We start from the raw sequence: 20,892 nt of genomic DNA on the forward strand, positions 1-20,892 counted from the left end.
CTTCTGATAGCTCATATCTCAATCTTCTGATAACTCATATCTCAATCTTCTGATCGCTCATATCTCAATCTTCTGATAACTCATATCTCAATATTCTGATAGCTCATGTCTCAATCTTCTGATAACTCATATCTCAATCTTCTGATAGCTCATATCTCAATCTTCTGATAGGTCATATCTCAATCTTCTGATAACTCATATCTCAATCTTCTGATAGCTTATATCACAATCTTCTGATAGCTTATATCACAATCTTCTGATAGCTCATGTCTCAATATTCTGATAGCTCATATCTCAATCTTCTGATAGCTTATATCTCAATCTTCTGATAGCTCATATCCTAATCTTCTGACAACTCATATCTCAATCTTCTGACAGCTCATATCCTAATCTTCTGATAGCTCATATCTCAATCTTCTGATAGCTTATATCTCAATCTTCTGATAGCTCACGTCTCAATCTTCTGATAGCTCATATCTCAATCTTCTGATAGCTCATGTCTCAATCTTCTGATCATATCTCAATCTTCTGAAAGCTCATGTCTCAATCTTCTGATAGCTCATATCTCAATCTTCTGATAGCTCATGTCTCAATCTTCTGATCATATCTCAATCTTCTGATAGCTCATATCTCAATCTTGTTCACTCATATCTCAATCTTCTGATAGCTCATATCTCAATCTTCTAATCATATCTCAATCTTCTGATCATATCTCAGTCTTCTGATCATATCTCAATCTTCTGATCATATTTCAATCCTCTGATAGCTCATGTCTCAATCTTCTGATCATATCTCAATCTTCTGATAGCTCATATCTCAATCTTGTTCACTCATATCTCAATCTTCTGATAGCTCATATCTCAATCTTCTAATCATATCTCAATCTTCTGATCATATCTCAATCTTCTTATCATATCTCAATCTTCTGTTCATATTTCAATCTTCTGATAGCTTATATCTCAATCTTGTGATAGCACGTCTCAATATTCTGATAGCTCATATCCTAATCTTCTGATAGCTCATATCTCAATCTTCTGATAGCTCATATCTCAATCTTCTGACAGCTCATATCCTAATCTTCTGATAGCTCATATCTCAATCTTCTGATAGCTCATATCTCAATCTTCTGATAACTCATATCTCAATCTTCTGATCGCTCATTTCTCAATCTTCTGATAGCTCATGTCTCAATCTTCTGATCGCTCATATCTCAATCTTGTTCACTCATATCTCAATCTTCTGATAGCTCATATCTCAATCTTCTGAAATCTCATATCTCAATCTTCTGATAGCTCATATCTCAATCTTCTGAAAGCTCATGTCTCAATCTTCTGATAGCACATGTCTCAATCTTCTGATAGCGCATATCTCAATCTTCTGAAAGCTCATGTCTCAATCTTCTGATAGCACATATCTCAATCTTCTGATAGCGCATATCTCAATCTTCTGAGAGCGCATATCTCAATCTTCTGAAAGCTCATATCTCAATCTTCTGATAGCACATATCTCAATCTTCTGAAAGCTCATGTCTCAATCTTCTGATAGCGCATATCTCAATCTTCTGATAGCTCATATCTCAATCTTCTGATAGCGCATATCTCAATCTTCTGAAAGCTCATGTCTCAATCTTCTGATAGCTCATACCTCAATCTTCTGATAGCTCATATTTCAATATTCTGACAGCTCATGTTTCAATCGTCTGATAGCTCATGTCTCAATCGTCTGAAAGCTCATATCTCAAACTTCTGATAGCTCATGTCTCAATCTTCTGACAGCTCATATCTCAATCTTCTGACAGCTCATATTTCAATCTTCTGATAGCTCATATCTCAATATTCTGATAGCTCATGTCTCAATCGTCTGATAGCTCATGTCTCAATATTCTGATAGCTCATATTTCAATCTTCTGATAGCTCATATCTCAATATTCTGATAGCTCATGTCTCAATCGTCTGATAGCTCATGTCTCAATCTTCTGATAGCTCATATCTCATTCTTCTGATAGCTCATGTCTCAATCTTCTGATAGCTCATATCTCAATCTTCTGATAGCTCATATCTCAATCTTCTGATAGCTCATATCTCAATCGTCTGATAGCTCATATCTCAATCTTCTGATAGGTCATATCTCAATCTTCTGATCATATCTCAATCTTCTGATCATATCTCAATCTTCTGATCATATCTCAATCTTCTGATCATATCTCAATCTTCTGATCATATCTCAATCTTCTGATCATATCTCAATCTTCTGATAGCTCATGTCTCAATCTTCTGATCATATCTCAATCTTCTGATAGCTCATATCTCAATCTTCTGATCACTCATATCTCAATCTTCTGATCGCTCATATCTCAATCTTCTGATAGCTCATATCTCAATCTTCTGATAGCTTATATCGCAATCTTCTGATAGCTCATGTCTCAATATTCTGATAGCTCATATCTCAATCTTCTGATAGCTTATATCTCAATCTTCTGATAGCTCATATCCTAATCTTCTGATAGCTCATATCTCAATCTTCTGATAACTCATATCTCAATCTTCTGACAGCTCATATCCTAATCTTCTGATAGCTCATATCTCAATCTTCTGATAGCTTATATCTCAATCTTCTGATAGCTCACGTCTCAATCTTCTGATAGCTCATATCTCAATCTTCTGATAGCTCATGTCTCAATCTTCTGATCATATCTCAATCTTCTGAAAGCTCATGTCTCAATCTTCTGATAGCTCATATCTCAATCTTCTGATAGCTCATATCTCAATCTTCTGATCATATCTCAATCTTCTGATAGCTCATATCTCAATCTTGTTCACTCATATCTCAATCTTCTGATAGCTCATATCTCAATCTTCTAATCATATCTCAATCTTCTGATCATATCTCAATCTTCTGATCATATCTCAATCTTCTGATCATATTTCAATCCTCTGATAGCTCATGTCTCAATCTTCTGATCATATCTCAATCTTCTGATAGCTCATATCTCAATCTTCTAATCATATCTCAATCTTCTGATCATATCTCAATCTTCTTATCATATCTCAATCTTCTGTTCATATTTCAATCTTCTGATAGCTTATATCTCAATCTTGTGATAGCACGTCTCAATATTCTGATAGCTCATATCCTAATCTTCTGATAGCTCATATCTCAATCTTCTGATAGCTCATATCTCAATCTTCTGATAACTCATATCTCAATCTTCTGATAGCTCATATCTCAACCTTCTGATAGCTCATTTCTCAATCTTCTGATAGCTCATATCTCAATCTTCTGAAAGCTCATATCTCAATCTTCTGAAATCTCATATCTCAATCTTCTGATAGCTCATGTCTCAATCTTCTGATAGCTCATATCTCAATCTTCTGAAAGCTCATGTCTCAATCTTCTGATAGCACATGTCTCAATCTTCTGATAGCGCATATCTCAATCTTCTGAAAGCTCATGTCTCAATCTTCTGATCATATCTCAATCTTCTGATAGCGCATATCTCAATCTTCTGATAGCGCATATCTCAATCTTCTGAAAGCTCATATCTCAATCTTCTGATAGCACATATCTCAATCTTCTGAAAGCTCATGTCTCAATCTTCTGATAGCGCATATCTCAATCTTCTGATAGCTCATATCTCAATCTTCTGATAGCGCATATCTCAATCTTCTGAAAGCTCATGTCTCAATCTTCTGATAGCTCATGTCTCAATCTTCTGATAGCTCATATCTCAATCTTCTGATAGCTCATATTTCAATATTCTGACAGCTCATGTTTCAATCGTCTGATAGCTCATGTCTCAATCGTCTGAAAGCTCATATCTCAAACTTCTGATAGCTCATGTCTCAATCTTCTGACAGCTCATATCTCAATCTTCTGACAGCTCATATTTCAATCTTCTGATAGCTCATATCTCAATATTCTGATAGCTCATGTCTCAATCGTCTGATAGCTCATGTCTCAATCTTCTGATAGCTCATGTCTCAATCTTCTGATAGCTCATATTTCAATCTTCTGATAGCTCATATCTCAATATTCTGATAGCTCATGTCTCAATCGTCTGATAGCTCATGTCTCAATCTTCTGATAGCTCATATCTCATTCTTCTGATAGCTCATGTCTCAATCTTCTGATAGCTCATATCTCAATCTTCTGATAGCTCATATCTCAATCTTCTGATAGCTCATATCTCAATCTTCTGATAGCTCATATCTCAATCTTCTGATAGCTCATATCTCAATCTTCTGATCATATCTCAATCTTCTGATCATATCTCAATCTTCTGATCATATCTCAATCTTCTGATCATATCTCAATCTTCTTATCATATCTCAATCTTCTGTTCATATTTCAATCTTCTGATAGCTTATATCTCAATCTTGTGATAGCACGTCTCAATATTCTGATAGCTCATATCCTAATCTTCTGATAGCTCATATCTCAATCTTCTGATAGCTCATATCTCAATCTTCTGATAACTCATATCTCAATCTTCTGATAGCTCATATCTTAATCTTCTGATAGCTCATGTCTCAATCTTCTGATAGCTCATATCTCAATCTTCTGAAAGCTCATATCTCAATCTTCTGAAATCTCATATCTCAATCTTCTGATAGCTCATGTCTCAATCTTCTGATAGCTCATATCTCAATCTTCTGAAAGCTCATGTCTCAATCTTCTGATAGCACATGTCTCAATCTTCTGATAGCGCATATCTCAATCTTCTGAAAGCTCATGTCTCAATCTTCTGATAGCACATATCTCAATCTTCTGATAGCGCATATCTCAATCTTCTGATAGCGCATATCTCAAACTTCTGAAAGCTCATATCTCAATCTTCTGATAGCACATATCTCAATCTTCTGAAAGCTCATGTCTCAATCTTCTGATAGCGCATATCTCAATCTTCTGATAGCTCATATCTCAATCTTCTGATAGCGCATATCTCAATCTTCTGAAAGCTCATGTCTCAATCTTCTGATAGCTCATGTCTCAATCTTCTGATAGCTCATATCTCAATCTTCTGATAGCTCATATTTCAATATTCTGACAGCTCATGTTTCAATCGTCTGATAGCTCATGTCTCAATCGTCTGAAAGCTCATATCTCAAACTTCTGATAGCTCATGTCTCAATCTTCTGACAGCTCATATCTCAATCTTCTGACAGCTCATATTTCAATCTTCTGATAGCTCATATCTCAATATTCTGATAGCTCATGTCTCAATCGTCTGATAGCTCATGTCTCAATCTTCTGATAGCTCATGTCTCAATCTTTTGATAGCTCATATTTCAATCTTCTGATAGCTCATATCTCAATATTCTGATAGCTCATGTCTCAATCGTCTGATAGCTCATGTCTCAATCTTCTGATAGCTCATATCTCATTCTTCTGATAGCTCATGTCTCAATCTTCTGATAGCTCATATCTCAATCTTCTGATAGCTCATATCTCAATCTTCTGATAGCTCATATCTCAATCTTCTGATAGCTCATATCTCAATCTTCTGATAGCTCATATCTCAATCTTCTGATCATATCTCAATCTTCTGATCATATCTCAATCTTCTGATCATATCTCAATCTTCTGATCATATCTCAATCTTCTGATCATATCTCAATCTTCTGATCATGTCTCAATCTTCTGATAGCTCATGTCTCAATCTTCTGATCATATCTCAATCTTCTGATAGCTCATATCTCAATCTTCTGATCACTCATATCTCAATCTTCTGATCGCTCATATCTCAATCTTCTGATAGCTCATGTCTCAATCTTCTGATAGCACATATCTCAATCTTCTGATAGCGCATATCTCAATCTTCTGATCGCGCATATCTCAATCTTCTGATAGCGCATATCTCAATCTTCTGATAGCTTATATCTCAATCTTCTGATAGCTCATATCCTAATCTTCTGATAGCTCATATCTCAATCTTCTGATAACTCATATCTCAATCTTCTGACAGCTCATATCCTAATCTTCTGATAGCTCATATCTCAATCTTCTGATAGCTTATATCTCAATCTTCTGATAGCTCACGTCTCAATCTTCTGATAGCTCATATCTCAATCTTCTGATCATATCTCAATCTTCTGATCATATCTCAATCTTCTGATCATATCTCAATCTTCTGATCATATCTCAATCTTCTTATCATATCTCAATCTTCTGTTCATATTTCAATCTTCTGATAGCTTATATCTCAATCTTGTGATAGCACGTCTCAATATTCTGATAGCTCATATCCTAATCTTCTGATAGCTCATATCTCAATCTTCTGATAGCTCATATCTCAATCTTCTGATAACTCATATCTCAATCTTCTGATAGCTCATGTCTCAATCTTCTGATCATATCTCAATCTTCTGAAAGCTCATGTCTCAATCTTCTGATAGCTCATATCTCAATCTTCTGATAGCTCATGTCTCAATCTTCTGATCATATCTCAATCTTCTGATAGCTCATATCTCAATCTTGTTCACTCATATCTCAATCTTCTGATAGCTCATATCTCAATCTTCTAATCATATCTCAATCTTCTGATCATATCTCAATCTTCTGATCATATCTCACTCTTCTGATCATATTTCAATCTTCTGATAGCTTATATCTCAATCTTGTGATGGCACGTCTCAATCTTCTGATAGCTCATATCCTAATCTTCTGATAGCTCATATCTCAATCTTCTGATAGCTCATATCTCAATCTTCTGATAACTCATATCTCAATCTTCTGACAGCTCATATCCTAATCTTCTGATAGCTCATATCTCAATCTTCTGATAGCTCATATCTCAATCTTCTGATAACTCATATCTCAATCTTCTGACAGCTCATATCCTAATCTTCTGATAGCTCACGTCTCAATCTTCTGATAGCTCATATCTCAATCTTCTGATTGCTCATGTCTCAATCTTCTGATCATATCTCAATCTTCTGAAAGCTCATGTCTCAATCTTCTGATAGCTCATATCTCAATCATCTGATAGCTCATATCTCAATCTTCTGATAGCTCATATCTCAATATTCTGACAGCTCATATCTCAATCTTCTAATCATATCTCAATCTTCTGATCATATCTCAATCTTCTGATCATATCTCAATCTTCTGATAGCTTATATCTCAATCTTCTGATAGCTCGTCTCAATCTTCTGATAGCTCATATCTCAATCTTCTGATAGCTCATGTCTCAATCTTCTGATAGCTCATATTTCAATCTTCTGATAGGTCATATCTCAATCTTCTGATAACTCATATCCTAATCTTCTGATCATATCTCAATCTTCTGATCATATCTCAATCTTCTGATCATATCTCAATCTTCTGATAGCTCATATCTCAATCTTCTGATAGCTCATATCTCAATCTTCTGATAGCTCATGCCTCAATCTTCTGATCATATCGCAACCCACCAATCTGTCAATCAGTTCAGGTCACCATCAATTCAAAGCAGCCATAGGGCGGTCCATGCGTGTTCAACTGTCCTGGCAGCCCCAAGACCATCATTCTATTCAGCTTGAGGAAAGGTCTGATATAAATCAATAATGATGTTACATAATAAAATACTACCTGCGAGCCTTCTAGAATCTCCCTGCATGGCTAAATAATGGAATATTTGCATCGTTAATGAAATCAACATGACTTCAGTAATACATGACGTCGTTTTAACAAAGGTATATACATCCATGAAAATAATCACCATTTTCCCCACACTATCTTAGTCATGAAAATGATGATATAAATGTGGAACCTTTTCTGGACAATCAGGGACAATTGGCAGTCATACCAAATTTGAGCTAAATTTGTAATCTTTTGGATGCTACCACCTTGCAAAACAAGGTTTATCAGAAATTCCTTCCTGATGTTGACATAAATAATGAAGAAGAAAGATCCAAAACAAAGCGAAATTCAAAAGATTACAGCAAAAAGCCACTAACATGTCACGAAGAAAGCGCTGGCTAACTTCCTGGTCGTACTTACCACCAATGGCTGTCGACGGCGGACTCTGAAAGTGAAACGGTGCACTGGGTACTTGTCCTGGAGAACCCTGGAACTGTATTTGCACATTGGGGTTGGAGTATTGAGCAGGTTCTGAAAATTGTGCTGAAGAATAAGAAGAAGGAACAATAATTAAGATGAGGAATCATTTCAAAAGAGCCACTTTTACAACTATTCTTAACCCTCTGGAGTCTACTATTAAGCCATTACACACACATCGAATCCAGGAGGCGGTAACTGCGCGGTAATTTTGAATGCGGTTAGAGCCGATAAATTCGGCTTGTAGACATTTCGGCGCATGCGTGAAGCCGATCAAATTGGCTTGTAGACATTTCGGCGCATGCGTGAAGCCGATCGAATCGGCTTGTAGACATTTCGGCGCATGCGTGGAGCCGATCGAATCGGCTTGTAGACATTTCGGCGCATGCGTGAAGCCGATCAAATTGGCTTGTAGACATTTCGGCGCATGCGTGAAGCCGATCGAATCGGCTTGTAGACATTTCGGCGCATGCGTGGAGCCGATCGAATCGGCTTGTAGACATTTCGGCGCATGCGTGAAGCCGATCGAATCGGCTTGTAGACATTTCGGCGCATGCGTGAAGCCGATCGAATCGGCTTGTAGACATTTCGTCGCATGCGTGAAGCCGATCGAATCGGCTTGTAGACATTTCGGCGCATGCGTGAAGCCGATCAAATCGGCTTGTAGACATTTCGGCGCATGCGTGAAGCCGATCGAATCGGCTTGTAGACATTTCGGCGCATGCGTGAAGCCGATCGAATCGGCTTGTAGACATTTCGGCGCATGCGTGAAGCCGATCGAATCGGCTTGTAGACATTTCGGCGCATGCGTGAAGCCGATCGAATCGGCTTGTAGACATTTCGGCGCATGCGTGAAGCCGATCGAATCGGCTTGTAGACATTTCGGCGCATGCGTGAAGCCGATCGAATCGGCTTGTAGACATTTCGTCGCATGCGTGAAGCCGATCGAATCGGCTTGTAGACATTTCGGCGCATGCGTGAAGCCGATCAAATCGGCTTGTAGACATTTCGGCGCATGCGTGAAGCCGATCGAATCGGCTTGTAGACATTTCGGCGCATGCGTGAAGCCGATCGAATCGGCTTGTAGACATTTCGGCGCATGCGTGAAGCCGATCGAATCGGCTTGTAGACATTTCGGCGCATGCGTGAAGCCGATCAAATCGGCTTGTAGACATTTCGGCGCATGCGTGAAGCCGATCGAATCGGCTTGTAGACATTTCGGCGCATGCGTGAAGCCGATCGAATCGGCTTGTAGACATTTTGGCGCATGCGTGAAGCCCATCGAATCGGCTTGTAGACATTTTGGCGCATGCGTGAAGCCGATCGAATCGGCTTGTAGACATTTCGGCGCATGCGTGAAGCCGATCGAATCGGCTTGTAGACATTTCGGCGCATGCGTGAAGCCGATCGAATCGGCTTGTAGACATTTCGGTGCATGCGTGAAGCCGATCGAATCGGCTTGTAGACATTTCGGCGCATGTGTGAAGCCGATCGAATCGAATCGGCTTGTCGACATTTCGGCGCATGCGTGAAGCCGATCGAATCGGCTTGTAGACATTTTGGCACATGCGTGAAGCCGATCGAATCGGCTTGTAGACATTTCGGCGCATGCGTGAAGCCGATCGAATCGGCTTGTAGACATTTCGGCGCATGCGTGAAGCCGATCGAATCGGCTTGTAGACATTTCGGCGCATGCATGAAGCCGATCGAATCGGCTTGTAGACATTTCGGCGCATGCATGAAGCCGATCGAATCGGCTTGTAGACATTTCGGCGCATGCGTGAAGCCGATCGAATCGGCTTGTAGACATTTTGGCACATGCGTGAAGCCGATCGAATCGGCTTGTAGACATTTCGGCGCATGCGTGAAGCCGATCGAATCGGCTTGTAGACATTTTGGCACATGCGTGAAGCCGATCGAATCGGCTTGTAGACATTTCGACGCATGCGTGAAGCCGGTCGAATCGGCTTGTAGACATTTCGGCGCATGTGTGAAGCCGATCGAATCGGCTTGTAGACATTTCGGCGCATGTGTGAAGCCGATAAATTCGGCTTGTAGACATTTCGGCGCATGTGTGAAGCCGATCGAATCGGCTTGTAGACATTTTGGCACATGCATGAAGCCAATCGAATCGGCTTGTAGACATTTTGGCACATGCGTGAAGCCGATCGAATCGGCTTGTAGACATTTCGGCGCATGCGTGAAGCCGATCAAATCGGCTTGTAGACATTTCGGCGCATGCGTGAAGCCGATCGAATCGGCTTGTAGACATTTCGGCGCATGTGTGAAGCCGATCGAATCGGCTTGTAGACATTTCGCCGCATGTGTGAAGCCGATCGAATCGGCTTGTAGACATTTCGGCGCATGCGTGAAGCCGATCAAATCGGCTTGTAGACATTTCGGCACATGCATGAAGCCGATCGAATCGGCTTGTAGACATTTCGCCGCATGTGTGAAGCCGATCAAATCGGCTTGTAGACATTTCGTCGCATGCGTGAAGCCGGTCGAATCGGCTTGTAGACATTTCGGCGCATGTGTGAAGCCGATCGAATCGGCTTGTAGACATTTCGGCGCATGTGTGAAGCCGATAAATTCGGCTTGTAGACATTTCGGCGCATGCATGAAGCCAATCGAATCGGCTTGTAGACATTTTGGCACATGCGTGAAGCCGATCGAATCGGCTTGTAGACATTTCGGCGCATGCGTGAAGCCGATCAAATCGGCTTGTAGACATTTCGGCGCATGCGTGAAGCCGATCGAATCGGCTTGTAGACATTTCGGCGCATGTGTGAAGCCGATCGAATCGGCTTGTAGACATTTCGCCGCATGTGTGAAGCCGATCGAATCGGCTTGTAGACATTTCGGCGCATGCGTGAAGCCGATCAAATCGGCTTGTAGACATTTCGGCACATGCATGAAGCCGATCGAATCGGCTTGTAGACATTTCGCCGCATGTGTGAAGCCGATCGAATCGGCTTGTAGACATTTTAGCGCATTCGTGGAGCCGATCGAATCGGCTTGTAGACATTTCGTCGCATGCATGAAGCCGATCGAATCGGCGTGTAGACATTTCGGCGCATGCGTGAAGCCCATCGAATCGGCTTGTAGACATTTCGGCGCATGCGTGAAGCCGATCAAATCGGCTTGTAGACATTTCGGCGCATGCGTGAAGCCCATCGAATCGGCGTGTAGACATTTCGGCGCATGCGTGAAGCCGATCAAATCGGCTTGTAGACATTTCGTCGCATGCATGAAGCCGATCGAATCGGCTTGTAGACATTTCGGCGCATGCGTGAAGCCCATCGAATCGGCTTGTAGACATTTTAGCGCATGTGTGAAGCCGATCAAATCGGCTTGTAGACATTTCGTCGCATGCATGAAGCCGATCGAATCGGCTTGTAGACATTTCGGCGCATGCGTGAAGCCCATCGAATCGGCTTGTAGACATTTCGGCGCATGCGTGAAGCCGATCGAATCGGCTTGCATTTCGGCGCATGCGTGAAGCCGATCGAATCGGCTTGTAGACATTTCGTAGCATGCGTGAAGCCGATCGAATCGGCTTGTAGACATTTTGGCGCATGCGTGAAGCCGATCGAATCGGCTTGTAGACATTTCGTCGCATGCGTGAAGCCTATCGAATCGGCTTGTAGACATTTCGGCGCATGCGTGAAGCCGATAAATTCGGCTTGTAGACATTTCGGCGCATGCGTGAAGCCGATCGAATCAGCTTGTAGACATTTCGGCGCATGCGTGAAGCCGATCAAATCGGCTTGTAGACATTTTAGCGCATGCGTGAAGCCAATCGAATCGGCTTGTAGACATTTTAGCGCATGCGTGAAGCCAATCGAATCGGCTTGTAGACATTTTAGCGCATGCGTGAAGCCGATCGAATCGGCTTGTAGACATTTCGTCACAGGCGTGAAGCCGATCGAATTGGCTTGTAGACATTTCGGCGCATGCGTGAAGCCGATCAAATCGGCTTGTAGACATTTCGGCGCATGCGTGAAGCCGATCAAATCGGCTTGTAGACATTTCGGCGCATGCGTGAAGCCGATCGAATCGGCTTGTAGACATTTCGGCGCATGCGTGAAGCCGATCGAATCGGCTTGTAGACATTTCGTCACATGCGTGAAGCCGAACGAATCGGCTTGTAGACATTTCTGCGCATGCGTGAAGCCGATCGAATCGGCTTGTAGACATTTCCGCGCATGCGTGAAGCCGATAAATTCGGCTTGTAGACATTTCGGCGCATGCATGAAGCCGATCGAATCGGCTTGTAGACATTTCGGCGCATGCGTGAAGCCGATCAATTCGGCTTGTAGACATTTCGGCGCATGCATGAAGCCGATCGAATCGGCTTGTAGACATTTTAGCGCATGCGTGAAGCCCATCGAATCGGCTTGTAGACATTTCGGCGCATGCGTGAAGCCGATCGAATCGGCTTGCATTTCGTCGCATGCGTGAAGCCGCTCGAATCGGCTTGTAGACATTTCGGCGCATGCGTGAAGCCGATCGAATCGGCTTGTAGACATTTCGTCGCATGCGTGAAGCCGCTCGAATCGGCTTGTAGACATTTCGTCGCATGCGTGAAGCCGCTCGAATCGGCTTGTAGACATTTTAGCGCATGCGTGAAGCCGCTCGAATCGGCTTGTAGACATTTCGGCGCATGCGTGAAGCCGCTCGAATCGGCTTGTAGACATTTCGTCGCATGCGTGAAGCCGCTCGAATCGGCTTGTAGACATTTCGGCGCATGCGTGAAGCCGATCGAATCGGCTTGTAGACATTTCGTCGCATGCGTGAAGCCGATAGAATCGGCTTGTAGACATTTCGTCGCATGCGTGAAGCCGATCGAATCGGCTTGTAGACATTTCGGCGCATGCGTGAAGCCGATCGAATCGGCTTGTAGACATTTCGGCGCATGCGTGAAGCCGATCGAATTGTCTTGTAGACATTTCGGCACATGTGTGAAGCCGATCGAATCGGCTTGTAGACATTTCGGCCAATGCGTGAAGCCGATCGAATCGGCTTGTAGACATTTCGGCCAATGCGTGAAGCCGATCGAATCGGCTTGTAGACATTTCGGCCAATGCGTGAAGCCGATCGAATCGGCTTGTAGACATTTCGGCACATGTGTGAAGCCGATCGAATCGGCTTGTAGACATTTCGGCCAATGCGTGAAGCCGATCGAATCGGCTTGTCGACATTTCGGCCAATGCGTGAAGCCGATCGAATCGGCTTGTAGACATTTCGTCGCATGCGTGAAGCCGATAGAATCGGCTTGTAGACATTTCGTCGCATGCGTGAAGCCGATCGAATCGGCTTGTAGACATTTCGGCGCATGCGTGAAGCCGATCGAATCGGCTTGTAGACATTTCGGCACATGTGTGAAGCCGATCGAATCGGCTTGTAGACATTTCGGCACATGTGTGAAGCCGATCAAATCGGCTTGTCGACATTTCGGCACATGCGTGAAGCCGATCGAATCGGCTTGTGCACATTTCGGCGCATGCGTGAAGCCGATCGAATCGGCTTGTAGACATTTCGGCGCATGCGTGAAGCCGATCGAATTGTCTTGTAGACATTTCGGCACATGTGTGAAGCCGATCGAATCGGCTTGTAGACATTTCGGCCAATGCGTGAAGCCGATCAAATCGGCTTGTCGACATTTCGGCACATGCGTGAAGCCGATCGAATCGGCTTGTGCACATTTCGGCGCATGCGTGAAGCCGATCGAATCGGCTTGTAGACATTTCGGCGCATGTGTGAAGCCGATCGAATCGGCTTGTAGACATTTCGGCGCATGCGTGCAGCCGATCGATTCGGCTTGTAGACATTTCGGCGCATGCGTGAAGCCGATCGAATCGGCTTGTAGACATTTCGGCGCATGCGTGAAGCCGATCGAATTGGCTTGTAGACATTTCGGCGCATGCGTGAAGCCGATCGAATCGGCTTGTAGACATTTCGGCGCATGCGTGAAGCCGATCGAATCGGCTTGTAGACATTTCGGCACATGCGTGAAGCCGATCGAATCGGCTTGTAGACATTTCGTCGCATGCGTGAAGCAGATCGAATCGGCTTGTAGACATTTCGGCGCATGCGTGAAACTGATGAATTCGGCTTGTAGACATTTCGGCGCATGCGTGAAGCCGATCGAATCAGCTTGTAGACATTTCGGCGCATGCGTGAAGCCGATCAAATCGGCTTGTAGACATTTCATCGCATGCGTGAAGCCGATCGAATCGGCTTGTAGACATTTTAGCGCATGCGTGAAGCCAATCGAATCGGCTTGTAGACATTTCGGCGCATGCGTGAAGCCGATCGAATCGGCTTGTAGACATTTCGTCACAGGCGTGAAGCCGATCGAATCGGTTTGTAGACATTTCGTCGCATGCGTGAAGCCGATCAAATCGGCTTGTAGACATTTCGGCGCATGCGTGAAGCCGATCGAATCGGCTTGTAGACATTTCGGTGCATGCGTGAAGCCGATCGAATCGGCTTGTAGACATTTCGTCACATGCGTGAAGCCGATCGAATCGGCTTGTAGACATTTCTGCGCATGCGTGAAGCCGATCGAATCGGCTTGTAGACATTTCGGCACATGCATGAAGCCGATCGAATCGGCTTGTAGACATTTCGGCGCATGTGTGAAGCCGATAAATTCGGCTTGTAGACATTTCGGCGCATGTGTGAAGCCGATCAAATCGGCTTGTAGACATTTCGTCGCATGCATGAAGCCGATCGAATCGGCTTGTAGACATTTTAGCGCATTCGTGGAGCCGATCGAATCGGCTTGTAGACATTTCGTCGCATGCATGAAGCCGATCGAATCGGCTTGTAGACATTTCGGCGCATGCGTGAAGCCCATCGAATCGGCTTGTAGACATTTCGGCGCATGCGTGAAGCCCATCGAATCGGCTTGTAGACATTTTAGCGCATGTGTGAAGCCGATCAAATCGGCTTGTAGACATTTCGTCACATGCATGAAGCCGATCGAATCGGCTTGTAGACATTTCGGCGCATGCGTGAAGCCCATCGAATCGGCTTGTAGACATTTCGGCGCATGCGTGAAGCCGATCGAATCGGCTTGCATTTCGGCGCATGCGTGAAGCCGATCGAATCGGCCTGTAGACATTTCGGCGCATGCGTGAAGCCGATCGAATCGGCTTGTAGACATTTCGTCGCATGCGTGAAGCCGATCGAATCGGCTTGTAGACATTTCGGCGCATGCGTGAAGCAGATCGAATCGGCTTGTAGACATTTCGGCGCATGCGTGAAGCCAATCGAATCGGCTTGTAGACATTTCGGCGCATGCGTGAAGCCGATCGAATCGGCTTGTAGACATTTCGGCGCATGCGTTAAGCCGATCGAATCGGCTTGTAGACATTTCGGCGCATGCGTGAAGCCAATCGAATCCGCTTGTAGACATTTCGGCGCATGCGTGAAGCCGATCGAATCGGCTTGTAGACATTTCGGCACATGCGTGAAGCCGATCGAATCGGCTTGTAGACATTTCGGCGCATGCGTGAAGCCGATCGAATCGGCTTGTAGACATTTCGGCGCATGCGTGAAGCCGATCGAATCGGCTTGTAGACATTTCGGCGCATGAGTGAAGCCAATCGAATCGGCTTGTAGACATTTCGGCGCATGCGTGAAGCCGATCGAATCGGCTTGTAGACATTTCGGCGCATGCGTGAAGCCGATCGAATCGGCTTGTAGACATTTCGGCGCATGCGTGGAGCCGATCGAATCGGCTTGTAGACATTTCGGCACATGCGTGAAGCCGATCGAATCGGCTTGTAGACATTTCGGCGCATGCGTGAAGCCGATCGAATCGGCTTGTAGACATTTCGGCGCATGCGTGGAGCCGATCGAATCGGCTTGTCGACATTTCGGCGCATGCGTGGAGCCGATCGAATCGGCTTGTAGACATTTCGGCGCATGCGTGAAGCCGATCGAATCGGCTTGTAGACATTTCGGCGCATGCGTGCAGCCGATCGATTCGGCTTGTAGACATTTCGGCGCATGCGTGAAGCCGATCGAATCGGCTTGTAGACATTTCGGCGCATGCGTGAAGCCGATCGAATTGGCTTGTAGACATTTCGGCGCATGCGTGAAGCCGATCGAATCGGCTTGTAGACATTTCGGCGCATGCGTGAAGCCGATCGAATCGGCTTGTAGACATTTCGGCACATGCGTGAAGCCGATCGAATCGGCTTGTAGACATTTCGTCGCATGCGTGAAGCAGATCGAATCGGCTTGTAGACATTTCGGCGCATGCGTGAAACCGATGAATTCGGCTTGTAGACATTTCGGCGCATGCGTGAAGCCGATCGAATCAGCTTGTAGACATTTCGGCGCATGCGTGAAGCCGATCAAATCGGCTTGTAGACATTTCATCGCATGCGTGAAGCCGATCGAATCGGCTTGTAGACATTTTAGCGCATGCGTGAAGCCAATCGAATCGGCTTGTAGACATTTCGGCGCATGCGTGAAGCCGATCGAATCGGCTTGTAGACATTTCGTCACAGGCGTGAAGCCGATCGAATCGGTTTGTAGACATTTCGTCGCATGCGTGAAGCCGATCAAATCGGCTTGTAGACATTTCGGCGCATGCGTGAAGCCGATCGAATCGGCTTGTAGACATTTCGGTGCATGCGTGAAGCCGATCGAATCGGCTTGTAGACATTTCGTCACATGCGTGAAGCCGATCGAATCGGCTTGTAGACATTTCTGCGCATGCGTGAAGCCGATCGAATCGGCTTGTAGACATTTCGGCACATGCATGAAGCCGATCGAATCGGCTTGTAGACATTTCGGCGCATGTGTGAAGCCGATAAATTCGGCTTGTAGACATTTCGGCGCATGTGTGAAGCCGATCAAATCGGCTTGTAGACATTTCGTCGCATGCATGAAGCCGATCGAATCGGCTTGTAGACATTTTAGCGCATTCGTGGAGCCGATCGAATCGGCTTGTAGACATTTCGTCGCATGCATGAAGCCGATCGAATCGGCTTGTAGACATTTCGGCGCATGCGTGAAGCCCATCGAATCGGCTTGTAGACATTTCGGCGCATGCGTGAAGCCCATCGAATCGGCTTGTAGACATTTTAGCGCATGTGTGAAGCCGATCAAATCGGCTTGTAGACATTTCGTCACATGCATGAAGCCGATCGAATCGGCTTGTAGACATTTCGGCGCATGCGTGAAGCCCATCGAATCGGCTTGAAGACATTTCGGCGCATGCGTGAAGCCGATCGAATCGGCTTGCATTTCGGCGCATGCGTGAAGCCGATCGAATCGGCCTGTAGACATTTCGGCGCATGCGTGAAGCCGATCGAATCGGCTTGTAGACATTTCGTCGCATGCGTGAAGCCGATCGAATCGGCTTGTAGACATTTCGGCGCATGTGTGAAGCCGATCGAATCGGCTTGTAGACATTTCGGCGCATGTGTGAAGCCGATCGAATCGGCTTGTAGACATTTCGTCGCATGCGTGAAGCCGATAGAATCGGCTTGTAGACATTTCGTCGCATGCGTGAAGCCGATCGAATCGGCTTGTAGACATTTCGGCGCATGCGTGAAGCAGATCGAATCGGCTTGTAGACATTTCGGCGCATGCGTGAAGCCAATCGAATCGGCTTGTAGACATTTCGGCGCATGCGTGAAGCCGATCGAATCGGCTTGTAGACATTTCGGCGCATGCGTTAAGCCGATCGAATCGGCTTGTAGACATTTCGGCGCATGCGTGAAGCCAATCGAATCCGCTTGTAGACATTTCGGCGCATGCGTGAAGCCGATCGAATCGGCTTGTAGACATTTCGGCACATGCGTGAAGCCGATCGAATCGGCTTGTAGACATTTCGGCGCATGCGTGAAGCCGATCGAATCGGCTTGTAGACATTTCGGCGCATGAGTGAAGCCAATCGAATCGGCTTGTAGACATTTCGGCGCATGCGTGAAGCCGATCGAATCGGCTTGTAGACATTTCGGCGCATGCGTGAAGCCGATCGAATCGGCTTGTAGACATTTCGGCGCATGCGTGGAGCCGATCGAATCGGCTTGTAGACATTTCGGCACATGCGTGAAGCCGATCGAATCGGCTTGTAGACATTTCGGCACATGCGTGAAGCCGATCGAATCGGCTTGTAGACATTTCGGCGCATGCGTGGAGCCGATCGAATCGGCTTGTCGACATTTCGGCGCATGCGTGGAGCCGATCGAATCGGCTTGCAGACATTTCGGCGCATGCGTGAAGCCGATCAAATCGGCTTGTAGACATTTCGGCGCATGCGTGAAGCCGATCCAATCGGCTTGTCGACATTTCGGCGCATGCGTGGAGCCGATCGAATCGGCTTGTAGACATTTCGGCGCATGCGTGAAGCCGATCGAATCGGCTTGTAGACATTTCGGCGCATGCGTGAAGCCGATCAAATCGGCTTGTAGACATTTCGGCGCATGCGTGAAGCCGATCGAATCGGCTTGTCGACATTTCGGCGCATGCGTGGAGCCGATCGAATCGGCTTGTAGACATTTCGGCGCATGCGTGGAGCCGATCGAATCGGCTTGTAGACATTTCGGCGCATGCGTGAAGCCGATCGAATCGGCTTGTAGACATTTCGTCACATGCGTGAAGCCGATCGAATCGGCTTGTAGACATTTCTGCGCATGCGTGAAGCCGATCGAATCGGCTTGTAGACATTTCGGCACATGCGTGAAGCCGATAAATTCGGCTTGTCGACATTTCGGCGCATGTGTGAAGCCGATCGAATCGGCTTGTCGACATTTCGGCGCATGTGTGAAGCCGATCGAATCGGCTTGTAGACATTTCGGCGCATGCATGAAGCCGATCGAATCGGCTTGTAGACATTTCGGCGCATGCATGAAGCCGATCGAATCGGCTTGTAGACATTTCGGCGCATGCATGAAGCCGATCGAATCGGCTTGTAGACATTTTAGCGCATTCGTGGAGCCGATCGAATCGGCTTGTAGACATTTCGTCGCATGCATGAAGCCGATCGAATCGGCTTGTAGACATTTCGGCGCATGCGTGAAGCCCATCGAATCGGCTTGTAGACATTTCGGCGCATGCGTGAAGCCCATCGAATCGGCTTGTAGACATTTTAGCGCATGTGTGAAGCCGATCAAATCGGCTTGTAGACATTTCGTCGCATGCATGAAGCCGATCGAATCGGCTTGTAGACATTTCGGCGCATGCGTGAAGCCGATCGAATCGGCTTGCATTTCGGCGCATGCGTGAAGCCGATCGAATCGGCCTGTAGACATTTCGGCGCATGCGTGAAGCCGATCGAATCGGCTTGTAGACATTTCGTCGCATGCGTGAAGCCGATCGAATCGGCTTGTAGACATTTCGTCGCATGCGTGAAGCCGATCGAATCGGCTTGTAGACATTTCGGCGCATGCGTGAAGCCGATCGAATCGGCTTGTAGACATTTCGGCGCATGCGTGAAGCAGATCGAATCGGCTTGTAGACATTTCGGCGCATGCGTGAAGCCAATCGAATCGGCTTGTAGACATTTCGGCGCATGCGTGAAGCAGATCGAATCGGCTTGTAGACATTTCGGCGCATGCGTGAAGCCAATCGAATCGGCTTGTAGACATTTCGGCGCATGCGTGAAGCCGATCGAATCGGCTTGTAGACATTTCGGCGCATGCGTTAAGCCGATCGAATCGGCTTGTAGACATTTCGGCGCATGCGTGAAGCCAATCGAATCGGCTTGTAGACATTTCGGCGCATGCGTGAAGCCGATCGAATCGGCTTGTAGACATTTCGGCACATGCGTGAAGCCGATCGAATCGGCTTGTAGACATTTCGGCGCATGCGTGAAGCCGATCGAATCGGCTTGTAGACATTTCGGCGCATGCGTGAAGCCGATCGAATCGGCTTGTAGACATTTCGGCGCATGAGTGAAGCCAATCGAATCGGCTTGTAGACATTTCGGCGCATGCGTGAAGCCGATCGAATCGGCTTGTAGACATTTCGGCGCATGCATGAAGCCGATCGAATCGGCTTGTAGACATTTCGGCGCATGCGTGAAGCCGATCGAATCGGCTTGTAGACATTTCGGCGCATGCGTGAAGCCAATCGAATCGGCTTGTAGACATTTCGGCGCATGCGTGAAGCCAATCGAATCGGCTTGTAGACATTTCGGCGAATGCGTGAAGCCGATCGAATCGGCTTGTAGACATTTCGGCGCATGCGTGAAGCCGATCGAATCGGCTTGTAGACATTTCGGCGCATGCGTGAAGCCGATCGAATCGGCTTGTAGACATTTCGGCCCATGCGTGAAGCCGATCGAATCAGCTTGTAGACTCCAGTGGGTTAAAGCAACTCAAGTAAAGAAATGATATGACAAATTAAAATAGCTCCCAACCAATTATTAGCTCTTTATGGTCAGCACTAAACCCAAGAAGAAACTATTTTTCCTACTTGCAGTATTAGGACGCATGGTGTTGAAAAGGTCAACAGGTGCCGGTGCAGTGGGGAAGACCATGGGAGCCTTAGAAAATGTTTGAGGCAACCCAGGGTGTGGGGCCCACTGTTGGTAAGGAAAATGTTGAGGAGCAATCGCTTGGTGAGGTCTCCAAATGGGATTATTTCCCATGCAGATTGGAAATTTGACGGACATGGAAACATCACAAACAGAGACCTGAAAAATAAATGAATAAAATATAAATAATTAAATAAATGAAAGGCATGGTATATTGTCAAACAGTAATCAATATTCCATCGTTAGGTATCTGTGCTTCCCCCATAGGGTTTGTGTCATACAATAATACAAAACCAGAAGGAAGCCAATTTTATGGGGACGAATCTCCATCGCAGAGTACAAGGATG

The 20,892-nt window shown here is 45.7% G+C and overlaps 1 protein-coding gene across 1 annotated transcript in view; it reads right to left on the bottom strand.

Annotated features, from left to right (window-relative positions):
* Positions 1 to 20,892, bottom strand: part of LOC144891402 (uncharacterized) — a 59,450-nt gene that overhangs the window by 34,620 nt on the left and 3,938 nt on the right. Inside the window, exons 2-3 of the mRNA XM_078774984.1 lie at positions 20,485 to 20,704; positions 7,981 to 8,103 (exon numbers count right to left, since the gene is read on the bottom strand). Of these exons, the coding sequence (XP_078631110.1) occupies positions 7,981 to 8,103; positions 20,485 to 20,704 (343 nt within the window). The remainder of the gene's footprint in view (positions 1 to 7,980; positions 8,104 to 20,484; positions 20,705 to 20,892) is intronic.

The sequence above is a fragment of the Myxine glutinosa genome, chromosome 3 (assembly GCF_964187855.1).
Source record: "Myxine glutinosa chromosome 3, kmMyxGlut1.1, whole genome shotgun sequence".
NCBI lineage: Eukaryota > Metazoa > Chordata > Myxini > Myxiniformes > Myxinidae > Myxine > Myxine glutinosa.